An 18574-nucleotide genomic window follows, 5' to 3' on the forward strand; every position below is an offset into this window, starting at 1 on the left:
TTACACAATGGAATGTTCCTCAGCTATTAAAAACAAGGACATCATAAAATTTTCTGCAAATGGATGGAACTAGAAAATATCCTGAGTGAAGTAATCCAGACCAAGAAAGATATACATGGTGTGTACTCACTTATAAGTGGACATTTGCCATAAAGTATAGGATGCCAATCCTACAATCTAAGGATCCAAACAAGCTAACTAACAAGGAAAGTCCAAGGGAGGATCCTTGAATTTCATTAAGAAGGGGAAATAAAAAAGACATCAGAGGTGGATGGACAGAGGGAACTGTGTATTAGAGAGGGTGTGAAGAGGAGTGAGGATGGGGATCAGGAGTGTGTTGGGGGGAACCTGGGACAGCATAGGAGAGGCTCCTGGGACATTATGGGAATTACCCTAGCTGAGACTCCTAGCAACTTGGGGATATGGAGACTGAAGTTGCCACCTCCTGTAGGCAGGCAGGACTTCCAGTGGAGGGAGGGGGCACCAATGTACCCACAAAACCTTCAGTCCAAAACTAGTCCTACCTACAAGATAACATGCTTTCTTTGTGGGAAGATTCCCTTCGGTGTTTGCACAGCCACTCCAGAGCTCCTGAGTCAGGGTCTACCCTACTGACTATTAGGAGCACGGGAGGAAAGGGAGACGAATGGATGGGAGGACCTGAAAGCTAGAGATAAGCATCGGGTGACCACAAGAGGGTCAGCTAAGCAGTTACACATTAGCAAAGGGGCTATCTCCAAACATTCAGTAACTACATTACGTGTAGAGTCTGTTTTTCAAGATCAACAGCCTCTGTTTCAACCAAGGGAAGTTGCAGTCTTGAGCAGAAACAAAGTCAACCTAAAAGTAAACTTGTTTTTATTCTTAATTTGCAAGAACAATGTATCACTTCCGATTTTAAGAGTGTCCCTGATGACATAAAAGATTAAAAGGGGTGGGTCTCAAAACTTTTAAGGCTTTCATAAAGCATAATCTGTATACTACCAGAGGTTGAAATACTCATATAAATCTCTCTTGCCTATAATGTGATTTCCTGCTTGTAGTAAATACAGAAAGAAACACTATCTGGCTCTTTTGTCTTGTTTTGTTTGGTTGGTTTTTGTTTTGTCCTGGCAATGAGTTAAAGCAGCAGAAGAAAAAAATACAGGCCTTAATAATGGTGCCAGAATCCATTCAGCATGAGCAGTGTCTACCTTTCTTTAAGCTTCGTCTTCACACAGCCTACTTCACTGTAGTAGGCACAATCCAATTTTCTCAGCTGCTCCTTAGCTTCTGGAAAAGCAAAGCAGGGTTTGAGCATCCTTTCCTCTGCCTAATAGAGTATCTGTTCACCTTTCAAAACTGCTGAGCGTCAAACGATTCTTACTCTAGTATCTGTTTTGTGATCTATTATGTCAGTGTTCCCGAGTTTGTTTTTATATGGCTGGCAAGATTATTATGAAGTAATAAAAATGTAAGTGGATTATAATGACCCAACCAGGAAGATCAAGATGTAGAGATGGATGAGCAACAGAGGAGCTTAATGAGGCCGTTGTGTATCTTTTCTGCTCCCACATCACTCCCAACAAAACAGTCTCCAGGCTGCTGAAACAGTGCTGAGCTCATGGTTGGGTATCTCACAATAAAACCTAGGGACATCTAGTAGATTAGGAGATTTGGATAGAAGGGTGCCTCCAAAGTGTAGGCCCCAAACCAGGAACATAAGCCCACTAGTGTGTGTTAGAAAAGAAAAAGGAACAAAAATAGAAATGAATAGTTTGAGGCTTGTTCTTCAGCTGAATCAGAAACACACACACACACACACACACACATCCCAGTTGGGGAGGCAGAAATTGCTAATGTTCAGAAATTTCTGCCATATAACAAAGTGTGAAAAAAAATGTGAGCAACCCCCTCTGGCACTAAGTCCCTAAAATGGAGGTGGCATCTAGGTGAATTAAAGGGAAGAGGAATCTTAAAGAAGAAACTTTCCCATTTCTGTTTGCTTGGGTTCTGACTGTTCTAAGTTTATTTAGAATAGGTTAAAGCTCACTGTAAATACATATGTTTTCTAGTACTGGAATATTTGCACTACATTTTCAAGAGTCAACCTGCTTCTAAGGTAATTTATTCTACTATGCTCTGGGGAATCTAAAAACAATATTGTCAGTTTCCTAGAAGAGCCAGGCAGAGAAGCCAACGGCTAGAATACCAGTTAGGCATAAGGACATGCACATGTAATACCAGAGCTCTTAGAAAACAGAGGAAGGGAGATTGTGGGCTCAAGCCCACCTTGAGCTATTGGAGAAGTCCTGTCTAAAAATCAAAACAGAAACAAAGAAATAAAAAAAATACTGTGCACTCTACAATAACATATAGCTTTCTATCCACTTGGATGGTTGGGATAAAGATAGTAGCAAGTGTTGGCAAAGAAGTAAAGAAACTAGGAACATTGCTGGATATGTGAATTACTGGAATGTTAAAAGATACAACTCTGAAAAAAACATTTTGGCAGTTTCTCTAAAAGTTAAATATAGAAGTACTATGTCTTCCAGAAATCTATTCATAGTATATAGCAAAAAGAAATGAAAATGTATTCATACAAAGTTGGTACACAAATATAATAGTATTGTTTGTAAATACTCAAAATGTGTAAGTAACTTAAATATTAACCAATTTACGATTAGATAAATAAAATGTTGTATATTTGTGCAATGGAATATTATTCAACAACAAGGAAGAATGAAGTACTGGTATCAGACAAGATGAAACAGGTGCAATGTGTGAATCAAATTCATTTGTACCTCAGTTTAAAAATAAAATCAAAAAAGATTTGAATCAATTGAAAAGCTCCAAATGCCGTACAATTATCAGATAAATTAAAAGATTTAAAATGGTATTAATATCATTCTGTTTATGCTTTTAAGATTTATTCCTTTTTTACTGTATGTATATATATATTTATCTACTTGTATGTGTACCACATGCATGTCTGGTACCCTTAGAGGACAAAAGAGGGCATTAGTTTCCTAGGACTGGAGTTAAGGACAGCTGTGAGCTACAACGTGGAACCAAACCTGGGTCCTCTCCGAAGTAGCAAGTGCTCATAACTGTTGAGCCATCTCTCTAACCCCTGTTTGTGGATTTTCTTAAGGAAGCCTGTCTCTTAGAGCTATACACTAAGCTATTTGATGATTAAGTAGTATGCTGTGTTTGTGTGTGTGTGTCTCTGTGCATGCATGTACATGTTTGTGTTTCAGAGTACAGTGAAGAAATATGCAGAAATAGAAAGTATGGGTAAAATAAAATATATTTGTCAGGAGTTATCAAATCTGAAAAAAATCCAGATCTCTTCTTACTTTGGCATAAGTCTGAAATTTTTTCTGAACCATTTAAGGTCTCTTAAAGAGGGAGTAACAGATGAAATTCACATCCTAAGGGAGGCAGCCCTGAAGGAAGAGGGAACCAAGGGACCCAAATCAGTAGAGAAAAGAGGCTGTTCAAGAGTGGGTATTGAGGGTGGGGCTTAGCATCAACAAGGAGGGAGGCAGGCGCGGATGAGAGCAGGTGAAGCAGCAGAGGGGACCAGGTAGGACCCTCGGTTTGGGGCACAGAAGAATGTCTTCATGGTGGAACCATTCATCGAAGAAAGTAAAGTCAGAAGTGAAGGAAATCCGAGACTCCATGCAGCCTCACTGAGTGTGAGAGGCCTGCAGAAGTCCCAGTTTAACAAAGAGGTCTGCACCAACGATGGAGTTTGAGCATTTACCAGCTGCAACACAATTTCCATGGAAACAGTGTAGGCACAGGAAATGCTCCCTCGGGAGCAAGCGTTTCTTATCAAATTAATGAATTATTCTTTGGCTGTGCTCATGTGACGAAGTGGTTTGGTCAGGGAGCATGGTGAGAACTAAGTGTTGGGGTATAGCACTCTGGATGGTCTGCTTCCTCTCAGCCTGCATTCGCAATGTGTAGTAGATCTTTTTTCCTGTGTGTGTGGGGTGGTGTGTGTGCTTGTGTGTCCATGTGTGTGTGTGTGTCTGTCTCTCTGTGTGTGTTTGTGTGTGTGTGTGTGTGTGTGTGTGTGTGTGTGAGCATACTCCCCCACCCCATACCTGTGTATATACATGTTTACAAGTGTAGCTGCATGCGTATATAAGTGTATCTGGAGGCCTGGAGGCAGTGGATGAGAGGCATCTTCAGTAACTTGTCCAGCTTATCCACTGAGGCAGAGACAAAGCCAAAGCTGATACAGCTAATCCCTCCCCTTGGTTTGATCCAGAGCTCTCCTGTCTCCGTGTGCTGAGGCAGAAAGGCAACTTGGCCCACCCAGCATTCTACTTAGGTTCCAGGGATCTAAACTCTGGTTGCGTGGCGAGTAGTTTAGGCACTGAGCTGGCAGCTGAGCCATTTTACCAGCCCCCAAAGAAGAATCTTTGAAGAGAGTATAAAAGCAAGAGACCCAAAATTTAAAATGTCATGTGGAAGATTAAGTTTACCCTTCTTTATTTTTCTTCATTATTTTCTATATTTCATGTGGTATTTATAAATTCTTAAGGAAAATGCCAAACCCCTGCAGGTCCAGAAAACAACTTAGCTCTCCATCCTCAGCCAGGATCACAATGTGTGCTCTGTAAGCTGTTCGTGAGGAAGGATATGTTAGTGGCTTTTTTACCCCTGAGCAGAAAGGACTCAGCCTCCGTGGGAGGTGCTGCAGGTTGGAGAGGAAGCAACAGAGCATCTCCCAGGTTGTTAAAAAAAAACAATGGAATAAAAGCAGAACGATTGGCCAAACCCAAAATTTGTCAACTGTTGGTGGGTCTTGTAGACTATGAGGTGGTTTGGGAATTGTGATTTTTATATTACTTATATTCATATTCAAGTAAAAAATACATGCATCTCTTTCGTTTTCTCCTCTGGGGCTATTCTTGAAGCCTTAATGTTGACCGCTCAGCTCAAACTCCTCAGCTTGCTATGCAAAGGCTTCGTAATTTAGCCCCATCCCAGAATACTTGAATCAGAATTTTAAGCAGATTGTATCCAAAGCATTCATTGTTTCCTGGGGCAACTTCAGTGTGTGGTCAAGGTTGAGACCCACTCCAAATAATAAAAGGGGCATTTGGGGTACCTGTCAGGAGAAGAAATGTCAGTGGGCTTGCCTTCACCCGCCTCACAGGTGACGGCCGTTCGGGTGCATGTCAACAGTTCCTCCGACAACCTGGACTACCCAGTCCTGGTTGTGGTTCGCCAGCAGAAGGAAGTGTTGTCCTGGCAGGTTCCTCTGCTCTTCCAAGGACTGTAAGTATCCTCCGCCCAGGCAACTTCACTACACTTGACACTCGTCAATGCCCTTACACTTAGCTGGGTGCTTTGCTTTGTTTTGCTTTGATCTGTTCTGCTTTACTTTCCCCCTTAGCCAGAAGAGAACTCAGGCGTGCAAATGTCAGGGAAGCACTTGCCAAATGCAAACAATGGGCACCCCAAGGCTGGTCACCGCACACGTTTCTATCCCCTCTGAATTTCAGATGAATTATTCTGCCTAGATTTTTAGCACCTGGAAAAATTTACACCATTTGAAAATCTACTATAATATTCTATTTCCTCTTTTGAAAATGGATCATCCCATAACCAGCCAACATATGAGCAGCACCAACTCCATTCTTCCAATGCCTCTTCTATATGCATTCTTTGTTCAGTGGTATTTACAGGGCAGAGCAGAGCCAAGAGGTTCAGGAAGGCACCATGAAAAACAATAGAACTCTGTCCCCTGGCAGAGCATCTATTGTGCCAAAAGGAGTTCATTAAAGCTTTGTGGCACCAATACAAAGCCCAGAAGGTGTAGAGAAATAGGCAGCTGATGAGGTGTTATTACGTGGTTTTTAAAGCTTTCAGAATTTGAGCACTTTATACTAAGTCTGATTGTTTTAACTTGAAATCAGTGAGACTAAAAGAAAAGACTCCACTAGCTGCTTAATTAGGAGAGTTCCTCCCTCAGATTTTGGTGTTTTTCCTTTAATAACTTGAGAATCTGACTTAATGCAATATAGATACTGCTAAGTATACTGGTCAAGACACAATAGTCCCTATGTCCCTGTCATACAATGGACGTCAACAGGGGTTCCAGGACTGCTATCAATGGGCCCAGCCTGAAACTGAAAGCACAGGACTGACAGCCAAATTAGAGGAGAATAGAGTGAGGTAGCACTCTCCCTGGGTCTGTTCACTGTGTCTCCTTCTCCTTTCCGATGTTGTCGACACCCACGGCTACAGATACCAAAGGAGCTACAACTACCAGGAAGTCAGCCGCACTCTGTGTCCTTCAAAAGCAACCAATGAGACCGGCCCTCTGGAGCAGCTAATCTTTGTAGATATAGCATCCATGGCTCCCCACGGTGCCCATTACAAGTTGCTGGTCACCAAAATCAAGCACTTCCAGCTTCGGTAAGCAAATGAACATGGCTCTCCGCTTTCGGCTCTATTTTGCATGTCGGCGGCCATCTTTACAGATGAGCCCAGTCTTCTTCGAACCCAGCTCAACTTGAGCCTTCAGGGAAGCCTTGCCTTTGCCAGTTGTACCTTTGATCTGTTACTGTCACCTGGCGGCAGCCGGTGTGAATTGCAGGGCTGATTTTTCAGTGAGGTAATTTGATCCCTCGGAAAGGAAGCGGCCAAACTGAAGTCATTGGGTCACAGCTCTCAGCAAGTGTTAAGGAATGACATGCTAATCTATTCTGCCACGTTGTTTTCTGTTCTCACTCCCTGTAATATGGCTTTGTGGCATCAAACAGACCTTGCAAGCATCATAAAGCACACGAACCTGAGAGGTAGCAGGTGGGGTGTGTGTATTTCTTCCTTTCCTTAGTTCACCAGCTTTGTTGGCAACCCAGAAACCCAGATGGTGGTCATGGAGTCCAGATGAGGGCTGTGGTGAGAACCAGACTCCAGGCATTGAGAATGAACCCCGACATTGCCGTTTCTGCCAGTCGGTTCTGATTGACATGGAACGCATGGCGCTGATGCGGAGATTTTTGTTCTTATCTGAGACCTACGCTGCCAGTCTAGCCTCAGACCTTTAGACCCAAGCCATCCATCTTCAAACTTCCACCTCCTTAGAAGACATGAGAAGAGGAATGCATCACCACACCCAGCTCTGGGGTCCAGAGAGATGCTAGGATCATGTCCAAACTCACAAAGACAGAAAAGGGCAAAAATCAAAGCTGGGCTGTCTCCGGTGCCTTGTTCTAAGATGGTCTCCTCTTAACACGCTCTTTCTTCTTTCCATTTAAATCACGTTGTCCCAAATTTACACCTCCCTAAATATGCTTTTCAATTGCACGAAGCATTTGTTTACTCTAATTCAGAGTTTAAAATATGACAGCTGTCCCTTTAAACATTCTTCCCGCTCCTTTCACACACATGTAAGTCATCTTCCCAACAATGGGCCATTTTGTGTCATTAGGGTTGGTAGCGGTAGGCAGCAAACGGTGGGAAGCAATGTAGGAATATGTATCAGCCACTGACGGGTAGGGGGGACATAGGATAGGGTAGGGAGAACATAGGGAGGCACGGAGAAAGCAGCTGTGTATGTTGCACTATTAGTAGTGTGAGAGATATAGGTTGAAGGTTGCAGAGAGGTAAGGAGGCTGATGCAATGAATGGTCAAGGTAGAAAGTGGGGGGGGGGTCTTGAAAGATGTAAGAGGCAAAATTCACAAAACGTGAATGAATATGAAGGAAAGGGGAAATTAGGAGTGGAGGGTGACATCACATTTGGTTAGAGGAGATGAAGATTGAACAGTTGTGACTGTACAGTAGGTCTCAAACAGGAACGACTTCATATAGATCCTGGTTAAGGAGATACACAGTTAACCCCCCCCCCCCCATTCTTGGCTTATAAGGCACTTGAATTGTGGAAATTACTAGAACTTTGCTTGAGTGAGACACCTTTTGATCTTCAGCTACACTTTTTGCTCTCTGGGGAATGCCAGATGCTGTGACTTGCAGTATTACCAACAAGCTGTATCTTCCCACCATGAATTCCCATGCATACACTGGACTCTCAACACTGTGGCCCAGCAGTCCAGTGTGGAGACAGGCTCACTGACTGCTGTGGGCTGAACTGTTCCTAAGGAGAAGATCTGTCCTAGCTGGAGCAGAAGACTGACTGGCTGGCTTTTAGGCATTACCAGTGATTGCAGTCTGGGATAGGTGCTTCCAGATTTTGGCCTCCTATTCAAGTACTTGAAATAAAGGCACACAGATTTGAACAAAAAAAAACTATTTGAAAGAAAATCAATAGTATATATCAGAAATTAATGGTCAGGAGTCAAAGACAATGCAAGTGTACTCAAAGGCCTTGGTTATTATTTGGGGCTCCCTTTTATGGGGTTCAAGAAAAAGAGGAATATGTTTGCTAAGGGCATACCACAGATGGTTCTGTTTTGATTGGCAGACATAGATTATGTAAGCCTTTGATCATTCTGCATGTTCTTTCTCATGATGCATCGGATCTTAATCATAAAATGTTCAGCTATGCATAGACCCAAGATAGTAAACAGGCAATTCTCCCTAAATCTTCACTCAGAAGACATAGTTTGCCTTACTGTACATGAATCCAAAAGTCGTTCAGGCCTAACTGGACTCCCTTCTGTTCATGCTCAGAGATATCTAGAGTAAGATTAAATAGAACTGTCCATTCTTGGTGATCATTACAGGCAGGGAAAACTTATTCTTCTGTTGGAGGACAGTGTACATGCAGCTCACTTCAGGAAGGGGATCTTAATCTAACAGGCTACTGGGTGCATTATTAGGAGAGGGGTGAGTGGAGTCCCAAGCTGCTAATCTATTCCTTATGGCAATAGAGTCTCAAGATAATAACCAGGGCAAAACAAATGGGAAGCAATCTTCAGCAGAGACGCAGTTCAGTACTGAAACACACTTCTCCATTACCTCTCTTTGGTTTGTCCAGCACTAATGGCTATGGCTTTTAGTAGGATTATAAGTGGAGATACATTATCCAGCCTGCCTCCCTCCTCCTGCTATTGCTTGGGATGTGGTGTTCTCTAAACCCCAGGATGTGTTTACAAACTTCTCATAAAGGGCCAAAGTAAAGAGTGGACAGCAGGGATCTTCTGTGACTAGAAAGCTGACTGAAAGATGACCAGCTGGCTGATAACAAATTGACCCAAATAAAACAAATGAGAAATTCTCTACTGGAATTCTAGAGAGCATGGAAAGGGAACAGAGCAAACTAGCCGAGATGAAGAGTCATGGGGGAAAGGAGGGAAAGAGTAACAGTTCCCTGAAGAGTGTGGAGATTGGGCAGGGCTGAGGAGTCCTCTCTGCACATGGCTTCTCTAAGGATTGGAACCTACTGGAAATGAAGATGAGGGGCAGCCAGCTGGAATTAATTAAGGATGATGAAAGAGTCTGAGTAGGAAAGAATGACAACCAGTGCCAATGATGAGTTTCACTCTTATGAAGAGACACCATGACCAAGGCAACTCTTATAAGGGACATTTATTTGGGTTGGCTTACAGTTTTGGAGGTTCAGTCTATTATCACCATAGTGAGAAGGATGGCACTGTGCAGGAAGAATTGGTGCTAGAGGAGCCAAGAGTTCTACATGTTGATCCAGAGGTAGCCAGAAGGAGACTATCTTCTGTAAGCAGCCAGGAGAGGATCTCTTCCACACTGGGCAGAGCTTGAACATTAGGAAACCTCAAAGCCTGCCTACACAGTGAAACCATTCCTCCAACAAGGCCACATTTCCTAATAGTGCCACTTCCCATAGGCCAAGCACATTCAAATCACCACAGTGAGAATGATCTTATGGGAATTAGTGAACTTATTTAGTGTAGTAGTAATAGTAGTAGTAGTCTAGTTTTTCTGTCATGGTGGTACATAGCACTTGGAAGGTAAAGTCAGGAAGACCAGAAGTTCAAGGTCATCCTCAGCTATGCTGCAAGTTCAAGGCCAGCCTGGGCTCCATGAGACCCTGTGTCAAACAAATGCAACAGACTCTGTACCCCAGAAATTTCAGTGCATATTCCCTCCTCTTCCTATTCTGTCTGTTATAGCCATTAATTCCTATTGCTATCTTTATGTTTCTAGTAGGTGTTTTTTGGTGGGTTTTTTTTTTTTTTTTTTTTGGTCTTTACCTGCAATTGTAATTTCAGTGCCTCATAGGTTGGAGTAGGGTGCTTGCCTAGCATGCATGAAGCCATGAGTTAGCTACCCATCACTGCCCAAATTGTGGAGAATCCCATGCCTGGAATCCCACCACTTAAAGTGGAAACAGGAGGATCAGAAGTTCAAGGTTATGCTCAGCTACAAAGAAAGTTTGAGGCCACCCTGGAACACACCAAATCCTGTTTCAAAACCATACACATACAAAAGAAATGTTGATATTTCTTTATAATAACAGAAACAAATCTTACCAGTCATCTCCAAGATAATCTCCTATTGCATAGGGAGCGTGGCTCTCTTCATTTCAGCATGTTGAGGCTGGAGAGATGGCTCAGCAATATGAGTACTCACTGCTTTTCCAGAGGGTCAGAGTTTGGGACCAAGCCCCAACGTGGTGGCTTACAAACACCTATAACTTCAGTCCAGGGACTTTGACACCTTCTTCTGGCCTCTGCAGGCACCCACACATATGCCATACACACACACACACACACACACACACACACACACACACACACACACACAAAATTTAAATTAAAATTAACCTTTAAAAATTCCAATATGGAGGCAGAAGGGGCATCTGAGGCCCCACGTCCAGCTGAGGACCTATTGACAGCTGATGGTTGTCACAGTAAGGAAAGTCACTCTTCTTTAAGGGGTGACCACCAGCAGGTTGGCCATCCCCTAATGGGTAACCCCTCAGCCACATTTTGTTTTGTTTTATTTTAAGAAGATGACGCTGACCAGAAGGGAGATATGCTGGGGAGAAGCCGGGGGAATTGAGTCAGAGGCGGAGATGTTTAACATACATTGTAGACATCTACAAGATTTTCAAAGGATAAAAGATTTAACTAGAAAAAATAAGGTGGATGGCAACAGAGAATCACACTCAACATTGACTGACCTCTGTCCTTCCTTCCCATGTGTGTAGGTCTACATGAATGTAGGTACACACACACACACACACACACACACACACACACACAGGGAGGCAGGGAGTAACGAAAGGACATGGATGGATTGCTCTGTTACTTATATTGAAATGATCGAGGCAAACAAAGGATCAGAAAGGGCACAGCTGATTAATAGAAGAGTTGATTTTGTAGACCTCGAGTCCCAGAGACAGAAAGAAATGTGGGATCCAGGTAAACAGGGCAGATTCCACATCCTAAAATGATGGCCGAAAGGGCAGGGTGTGAAGGGAACGCACAGCAGACGGCGATCAGCAGATAACAGGGAATGATAGTGTGAAGTTCATGGTGCACAGTAATAATACATCATTTCCTTCAACACAGTGGGATTTGAAGCACCCTCTGTGTCCTGCCAGGAGCTCACTGAGACTTTTAATGTCCCGTGACTCTTGCTCCTTGTTTGTCCCTGGCTCTCCCTGGGTTCACCTTTTCTTTTGTCTTCTATTTTATTGCTCTTCTGCAAACACTACTTTCTTAACTCCATCCTTCTGCACACCATTGGCTACTCTTTTCTCCATCTTCCTTACATGTATCTCCTCTCCTGACTCAGTGTCTTTCTTTCCCTTCTTCCCTTACATTAGCAGTCAAAGCAGCTGAACACAGTCCGATCCTAATCTGTAGTGTAAGCACTTGTTTCCTGTTTCATTTTGAAGCAAAGCAATGGAAACTCTGATGCTTCTTACTCTAACACTAGGTGCCAGCGAGTTTCCTTAGCTTTGTGCTGTTAGCCAGTGAAGGCCTCTGGTGAGATACGTCTTGCTCACTTCAGTCAGGGCCACACTAGCAAATATTGTCTCATCTCCATGGACATACTGTTGATTTCATAGCTACTGTTAGCTCTGCAAGAAACAGAATGCTTAAATGGTTCTGTTTTAAAGACAATAAAACCCAAGGAACCAAAACAAACAAACAAACAAAAACAAAACAGGAAGTCTATGTTGATCCAATATTACAATTGGAATTTAAATCATGAGAGACATTTATAAAAATCAAATTCCTGGTCAAAGTACAAAGATTGCTTTAGGAAATCTCATGCTTTCTATTGCTAACCTAAAAAGTCAGTGTTGACTTTGTCATTTCTCTGATCTGGCAATGAGAGCATTAAAGGTCCCATGTTGCCCTGCTAACAGCAGATGACACTTTCCAGATTTGAAAGGGCTTGTCCCAGGCCACACAGCACAGCACTCTGGCTTTTACTCTGGATGTGGACTTTAAAGTGGACAAGCATCATCATTTGATAGTGATGATGACTTGAGGTTAGAAACTCATTATAGTGCTCCCGTAGAACGAAATTTATTACAGTGTTCCTGTAGAACCAATTGCTTATATGGGTAGCAATTTATGCCAATAGTTATTATATAATAAAAATTGCACCCATTTCTGTGAGCTCACTTCTGAGACCAGACCAATAACAGACCAACCAATAGCCATTACCTTTATAAATGGTGCTTAAAGTGTATGAGTTTAAGTCATATGCCTTGTATGCATCTTGCCTAAGTGTCTTGACATGCCATTTCTAAAGTAATCATTGATTCTTAAATCATTTCGTTTTTATAAAGGAATATTAGCAGTGGAAAGAAAGTCTTCAGAGAATCCTAGGGAGTGAAGATGGTGAAGAACCCAAAAGTTCAGGATCAGATTGAGCAATGCGAGGAGGGGTGTACACTGGGAGAATGGCCCCTTTATCCGTGTTGGGGACTCAGGTGTGGTGGACCTGAGAGTGACCTACAACCATGAGGCCAGAGGCATAGACAGCATGTGCAAAGGAGCAGCCCTTCTGGAAAGAACTTTTTCTTTATATTTCCCGGCCTCTTGAAATACTGCACAGATGTTTATACCAGAGAGTACTTGATGCTACAAAACCTTTTGCCCCTTACGAAAATCTAGCCCTCTCTTTCTCTCTGTGCCTGGATCCTTGCTGTCTTAGTACATGATAAAACTATTCACAGTAAATTCCATTTAGAGAGCAAGTACCTTCATTGTGTTCATTGGGTGCTACTTTTATTTTGTAGGTGGGCTTTAGAAGACAAAGAGAATGAAATTTTGGAGAATTCCGCAGGTGTTGCAGGAGACTGGGGAGAAGTTTGGGGCAAGAAGAGCTCAATGCTACTCCTGACAATTGTCTCACAGTGACCATTGTTTATCCTATGGTGTGGATCCATTGAAGTTATTGTGGAGTGGCACCTACATTACTTAAAAGGACTCACACCTACATTTCCTCTTTTGCTACCCACTTCTCATGATCAAGCTTGATTGGTTATATTACTTGATTGGAATAGCTTAAGAGAGTCCAAAGGCAAAGACAATCATAATGACCTAAGAGATATTTAAAGATGCAAAAACAATCTTCTTCCCCAATTTCATGATACTTTATTGCTGGAAACACAAAGTCTCCTAGAAGTTTATCAGATTTCAGAACCAAATGATTTTCAAAAAGAGTAAGGCACTGGGCATTCAGGTTAAGGAGGTTCTCCTTTAAGTACCTAGTTCTTGCTTGCCAACTCGTCCTTTTTTCTCACATTTACTTCATATTTCTCAGGACGAATGTTGCCTTCTACTTCACTGCCAGCCCCTCTCAACCTCAGGTAAGTAAAGAGCTCCCATAGTTAACAAGAGCCCAGCTGCTGGTGTTGCACACAGAAACCATGGGACAGGGTGAGTGAACTCAGTAAGTGTTATCGTCCTGGAGCTTGCCTTTGGGATCGTGGACACAGCATTTAATCTTACCACCTTTATCAGAACGAAATGGGAAACATGCTAGTGTTCCTAGGTGCATACATCATTGAGTAAAGTCCCATGTCTGATATGTCACAAAAGATGTTGGGTGGTTGGTACTAAGCACTGTGGGAAGGATAAGGAGAAGATAAGCAGAAACTGGGGATTATAGACTTGGCAATTGAGATGGGTGGGGAGACAGAGTGTGGAAGGACAGCAAACATTCATAATGGCTGTGCTAAAAATACAAAAACAAGACAGATTCCCATTCCTGTCGCAATACTGGCAGACTGGATTTGTGTCCCATCAGCAAAAATAGTTAGCTATTTTTATGTGTTCCTCAATTAAAAAAAAAATACCTCAAGCAGAACAAATACATGAATTTTTTTTGAGTTTGTTTTTCTGATGACATTTCTAACTACCCTTTTTTTTCTTTTGTGGTTTCTGAAAGAATCTATACTGTAACAAGTTCAAAAACGGGTTCTTGGAACGGATGCTGGAGTAGGGCTTCTAGAGTCTGGTGTTGCAGGAGACTGGAACATCAATCATTTTACTTTAGCTGTATTCAAGCATAGCACAGTCTTAGAGAAAGGTATTCAGGTAACAACTTAGTCCCAAGTACACAACAGTTTAAGGTATATTTACATTGAGATTCTTTACAAAGCACATCTGGCCACCTTCACAAGAATGGGTACTTTTGACTCAGAGATAGTGCCCAAGATTTAAGGTCTAGGGACTTTGACTGAAGTAAACATAAAAGCTGTGGGTGTCAGCATTGGCCTAGCCCTAAGATATCATAGAAATTACTTAGGTTTCACAACATTCATGATGGATTGGTTTTACAACCTGAAAACCACGTTCATGATTTAGGGGAAAGGGTCTGGGACAAACAGAAACAAAAATTCTGGAAGATATGGGCAGAGCCTGTCTCCTCAGACAGCAACAGGCCACCAGGTTGTAAAACCCTATTATCCTTGGCATTGCAGAAAGAGCAGCTGTACACCCCCATTGAAGAAGTGAGCCCTGTGTTTAGCTTCCCTGGTTTCTCTTGTAAGACCTAAACTGAGTCTTATCTATTTGAGGCTCCCATGAATGAGACAAGAGATCGGAGATTGATGTAAAAATCAAGAGGTTTATTAGTCCAGTGCAATGAGGTGGCCTACATCCAGAGTAGAGGCAACCCTGAAAAGATGTTACCAGCAGATTTTATACTTTTTAGGGGTACAGGTTACATTAGCAAGGTTACAGTTTAAACTTATTGGCTAAGTGTATTGGCCTTTGAATCTATTGGCTAGCAAGCATGTGACAGGCATTTGAACTCTATCTGGGACCAGAGGGTCAGGTGACTATTAGTCAGTACATTCTATGGTTTTTCTAAGAATTATTTACTCAAGGATGTTCCTTCCAAGCAGGGTAGGCTGCTGGAACATTGTTCTCCTTATCTCTATTTGTCAGGCACAGGTAGGAAGAAGAATGGGAATTTGGGGACTTTGAACGGTGGGGTGTTAGGTGTAGAGAATTTTCCCTGCAACTTCTTCACTCTGGTGATTATCTGTGTCTCCAAGGCCTTTTTTTCCTCTACAATGGCGATTTCAAATGGCCCACATGATGTCATTGTCATGTTGGGAACAGATAGAGTAGTGCTCCCAAACCTGTGTAAATGAACGCCCACTTTTGTTTGTAGTTCTGGGGATTGAACTCTGGACTTTGCACATGCTACACAAGTGCTCTACCGGCTGAGCCACACAAAAAACTGGTCTTCAACATAAGATTTAACATTCCTTTCTGTGAAAGTTGTCCTATATTCCAATGGCAAAAAAAAAAAAAAAAAAAGGCAGCAGGGCACAATTTGTTTCTCTCTTTTTTTTTCTTTTTTATAATTAATTTTTTAAAGACTTATTTATTTTATGTATGCGAGTATACTTTTGCTGTCTTCAGACACACCAGAAGAGGACATCAGATTCCATTACAGATGGTTGTGAGCCACCATGTGGTTGCTGGGAACTGAATTCAGGACCTCTGGAAGAATAGTCAGTGTTCTTAACCTCTGAGCCATCTCTCTAGCCCCAATTTGCTCTTCTTAATAGTGGCCATTTAAATCCAAGTGATATTTAGGAGACCTAGATAGGTGGGTCAGCAATTAAGGGTGCTTTGTTGCTCTTGTAGATGACCTGAATTTGGTTCCTGGTACCCACACAGTGGTTCATAGCAGCATCTGATTCTAATTCTAGGAAATATAGTGATTTCTTCTGATCTCCTGGGGCACTGTATACATGTGGGTACACAGACATAGATGCAAACAAAACATACACATAAAATAAAAACTGAATTTTTCTTACTAATTAAAACATATTTGGAGTCAGGGGTCAATAACATTCCTTTGGACTTTGTAGTAACTTAGAGATAAATAGGCTGATAATAGTTTGACATATTTATAAGAGTCCAAAAATTTTGGCAGTTTACAAAAAACAGCTAGTAATATGTATTCATTGCTCACAGTAATACTCTTGAGTTATAAAATATGGCTGTTCTGAGTCCATCCTAGGACATCTAAGCTTCTTGGAATAACCCTATTTGTATTTAAATCATGCTCCAAAATACAGTCATACACGGCATAGAAAGATTTGTAAGCAGGAATCTGAATGGCATTTTTAAAATTTTAACATTCTATTTATATCAAATTAGTTCACAAAACAGCATTAGTAAAAGACATTTTACAATACATAATTAAATTCTGACTTTCTTATCTCTTTTTAAAAGTGATATATTTACTAAGTCTGTAAGATACCAGAACTGTTTGGGAAGGTTTCCACAAAACCTTAATCACAAATTTGATGTTTCTTCATAACATTGCCATACTTGAAATTATTGGACTGAATTCTCCACACACATATTTCCCCATTTTCTAAATGTGTTTAAAATGTTAATGTGTTTTTCCAATGGATTTGTAACTGAGGTAAATAGTGAACAATATCTACCTCAGGTACATAGTGCTAGCAATGCTGCTTGTGAGTTAGGAGAGATGGCTCAGAGGTTAAGAGTACACATTGCTCCTGCAAAAGACTGGGGTGTGGTCGCCAGCACCCTCCTTGGGTGGCTCATGAATGCACATAGCCTGTCTTCTGGTTGTAGTGGGGCACCCCACATGTCACACGCATGCGCGCACACACACACACACACACACACACACACACACACACACACACACACACACACGGCTGGGGATCTACTGATACTTGAAAAATACATTTACCCAAAGTCATGAACATATTTTAAAGGCTCAATGTCAAGCTTAATCTTTTGATGTAGGTATATTCTGAAGAATATCTCAGTCAGGCAAAGGTTTAGGAAAGGCTGACAGAAAGCTAATTCTGACAAGGTCGAATTTCTTGAGGAACAGGAACATCTGCTATGCAAGGTGTGGTTTCATATTTCACAAGTACCACTAAGAACTGTTGTCTGACCTTACAGCCTGTGTTTCTCTGACTTCCAAAGAGACTGGCAACAGGGTGCCTAAGTAGAAAGTGGGATGAAGCCCAGTATAAGCGGGTTGTTAAGAACTGTCCATATCATAAGATGGAAAGGCAGGCAGCCTTGTGTAAATGGCTACCCACCTTTGCTGCTCTCTTCCTCATGTCTGGCTCAGCTCCCGATGGGGACCAGCTCATTGCTCAGTATGTAAAAGATGAGCAGATGCCTCAAACAGTGGCCAGTCACTGAGCTCTGCATTGGAAACTCACACTCAGTGGTAGAGAACACAGCCCCATGCAGGTGGGATGATGGTTTGAGTTTCTTCTAACATTTCCTAAGATTAATACATCATGTCTCTCTTCTTCTTGTTCTCAGTATTTTCTATACAAATTTCCTGAAGACGTGGACTCCGTTATCATTAAAGTGGTATCTGAGAAGGCTTATCCGTGTTCAGTTGTCTCTGTTCAGAACGTCATGGTGAGCTATGTCATGTCAGTCCCCTAGCATGTAAGATTACAATGTCCCAGAATAGATGAGCTGGGGACTTGTGTCATCCTTTTATCATTCATCTCTCCCAAATGCCAACATACAAGATGATGCCCACGTACCTGAGTGGGCAATCCGTGTTTGTCGACGCTGATGAGGGATAAACAGTAGCTGGTTTCTCATTGATTTAAAACAATGAAGAAGAAGAAGGCAAAAGAGAATGGGCCATAACAAACAACAAAGAAGCCCAGTTTTGAGTTCAATGAGAAAAATAAAAACCTACCACCGGTTTTGGTTTTAGATTGTTATTGTAACATCAGATCCTTTTTGTATTATAAAACATTAACCAAAAAAAAGGGGGGAGGGTGTTATGTGCTTTAAAGCAACCTTTTTATAGTTCTCTTGAATATAGAGTGACTCTGACATTTTAGGTCAAAGTCCAAGGGAGTTTTGTTTTGGTTTTTGTTTGTTTGTTTGTTTGTTTGTTTTGCAACAGGGTTTCTCTGTGTAGCCCTGGCTGTCCTGGAACTCACTCCATAGACCAGGCTGGCCTCAAACTCAAAGATCTGCCTGCCTCTGTCTCCAGAGTGCTGAGATTAAAGATGTGTGCCACCCTGCCATGAAAGCCCATGTCTTAAGAGGACCATTTCATGACTGTTCTGCAGAAAAGTTCCCATGGTGTCTAGATTAATAAGATTCCCCTGGCGGCAGAGCGCTGACACCTACCCGTGGAAGAACACTGGGTGACACTGCCGATCCCCTCTC

The 18574-nt window shown here is 42.0% G+C and overlaps 1 protein-coding gene across 4 annotated transcripts in view; it reads left to right on the forward strand.

The window, feature by feature from the left end:
- Nucleotides 1-18574, forward strand: part of SIDT1 (SID1 transmembrane family member 1) — a gene marked incomplete at its 5' end in the record, with an annotated part of 91228 nt that overhangs the window by 22979 nt on the left and 49675 nt on the right. For 3 of the 4 annotated variants that reach the window (XM_080918846.1, XM_080918845.1, XM_080918847.1), the window contains 4 exons: nucleotides 5156-5277; nucleotides 6250-6420; nucleotides 13677-13722; nucleotides 17699-17800. In XM_080918846.1, the coding sequence (XP_080774972.1) occupies nucleotides 5156-5277; nucleotides 6250-6420; nucleotides 13677-13722; nucleotides 17699-17800 (441 nt within the window). The remainder of the gene's footprint in view (nucleotides 1-5155; nucleotides 5278-6249; nucleotides 6421-13676; nucleotides 13723-17698; nucleotides 17801-18574) is intronic. The other variant, XM_080918848.1, reaches the window with a different exon arrangement.

This window comes from Micromys minutus (genome assembly GCF_963924665.1).
Source record: "Micromys minutus genome assembly, chromosome: 7".
NCBI lineage: Eukaryota > Metazoa > Chordata > Mammalia > Rodentia > Muridae > Micromys > Micromys minutus.